Source organism: Haplochromis burtoni, unplaced genomic scaffold, assembly GCF_018398535.1.
Source record: "Haplochromis burtoni strain Fernald_Lab_line unplaced genomic scaffold, NCSU_Asbu1 Contig_280, whole genome shotgun sequence".
In the NCBI taxonomy this organism is placed as follows: domain Eukaryota; kingdom Metazoa; phylum Chordata; class Actinopteri; order Cichliformes; family Cichlidae; genus Haplochromis; species Haplochromis burtoni.
In genome coordinates this window covers 132,540-133,791 of record NW_024582641.1, presented here as the reverse complement: position 1 = coordinate 133,791, position 1,252 = coordinate 132,540, and the positions used below count along the sequence as shown (strand labels likewise).

At 41.8% G+C, this 1,252-nt stretch overlaps 1 protein-coding gene across 3 annotated transcripts in view; it reads left to right on the top strand.

Annotated features, from left to right (window-relative positions):
* Positions 1-1,252, top strand: part of efhc2 (EF-hand domain (C-terminal) containing 2) — an 11,242-nt gene extending 9,990 nt beyond the window's left edge. For 2 of the 3 annotated variants that reach the window (XM_014339295.2, XM_014339296.2), the window contains one exon: positions 1,063-1,252. In XM_014339295.2, coding sequence (XP_014194781.1) covers positions 1,063-1,179 — 117 coding nt within the window. In that variant the 3' untranslated portion in view covers positions 1,180-1,252. Of the gene's footprint in view, positions 1-366; positions 452-1,062 lie in introns of all 3 variants that reach the window. The other variant, XM_014339294.2, reaches the window with a different exon arrangement.

Genomic DNA, 1,252 nt, shown 5'->3' with positions numbered 1-1,252 from the left:
TGTGTGTGTGTGTGTGTGTGTGTGTGTGTGTGTGTGTGTGTGTGTGTGTGTGTGTGTGTGTGTGTGTGTGTGTGTAAGGCAAATGTCTTGAGAGAGGCATACATACAGAGGTGGTCAAAAAGAAGTAGCTCTTCTCTTCTTCTCTCTTTTACTTGTATCTTTCCTGTGTAATACAAATTCGGCATGCTACGCTACAGCCAAATCTAAGCAGAAACAGGTGAGCAGGAGAGATATTCACCAGACTTGCGTGAATAGAACAAGAGTGAAGGAATCTGTGTATGTGCTCACGGTGTGTGTGTGTGTGTGTGTGTGTATACTGACACTGTGCTTAATTTATTCTCCATTTTCCTCTGCCATGGTTTCCAGCTGCTTTTTTCCTCGCCGGCTTCTAAGCCCAAACTCATTGCTCAGTCTCTGCTCAACTACTCTGCCGTCCTAAAAAAGCTCCAAGGTAAACCCTCGAAGAGACCAAAAATGGCCACTGCACCTTTTTAACATTTTTTAAGGTGTCAAGAACAACAGGAATGTCACGTTGGCAGGTCCAGACAAACTAACTTCTCCTTGCGTGCCTTTTTGGTATTTGCTGCATTCCAGCTCGCTGTTTAGCATTGCTGATTTTCTTATTGCCTCTGCTGTTATCATTCTTTTGTTCTGTTCATTTTACTTTATCTTGGAAACAATTCAAAAAAAAAGTGGAAAGTGCTAAATGGCACTTTTGTAAGCAGGATTTTCCTTTGTTTCCTAGGGTTTAATCAGTATAATGGAGGTAAAAGACAGCCCTCAGTTTTGTTAACGTTTGAAAAAGCAGTGCTATTTTAAATAGCCCTTTTGCTACACTCTGAAATCTTTCATTTGTGCAAAAGTGCATAGTCAAGTCATAGTGCAGAGTCAAGCAAATAAAAGAACAATAAAGGAGAGCGTTATCACAGAGAAGCACAAACAGTCACAGAGGAGAGAAAGAAATAGTAAAATAAAGCTGGACACCAGAATGATCAATTATTTACAACACTAAGTATTTGAATCTGCTCAAAGTGACGTGTGTGTTCCTGTTCCTGTTTCCAGTTTGAAGTCGATGTGGGGTTTGATGGTGGCCGAGCAGCCGTGAAAAACATCAACTACTCTGCCTTCCTGCAGGATGCATTCAGCTTGCCCTCAAACAGCAGTGACACCTCAGCATAGACACATACCCTTACCCCATGGACACAAACACACACACTGCTCATTCCTCAATTAAAGGACATGGTACATCACA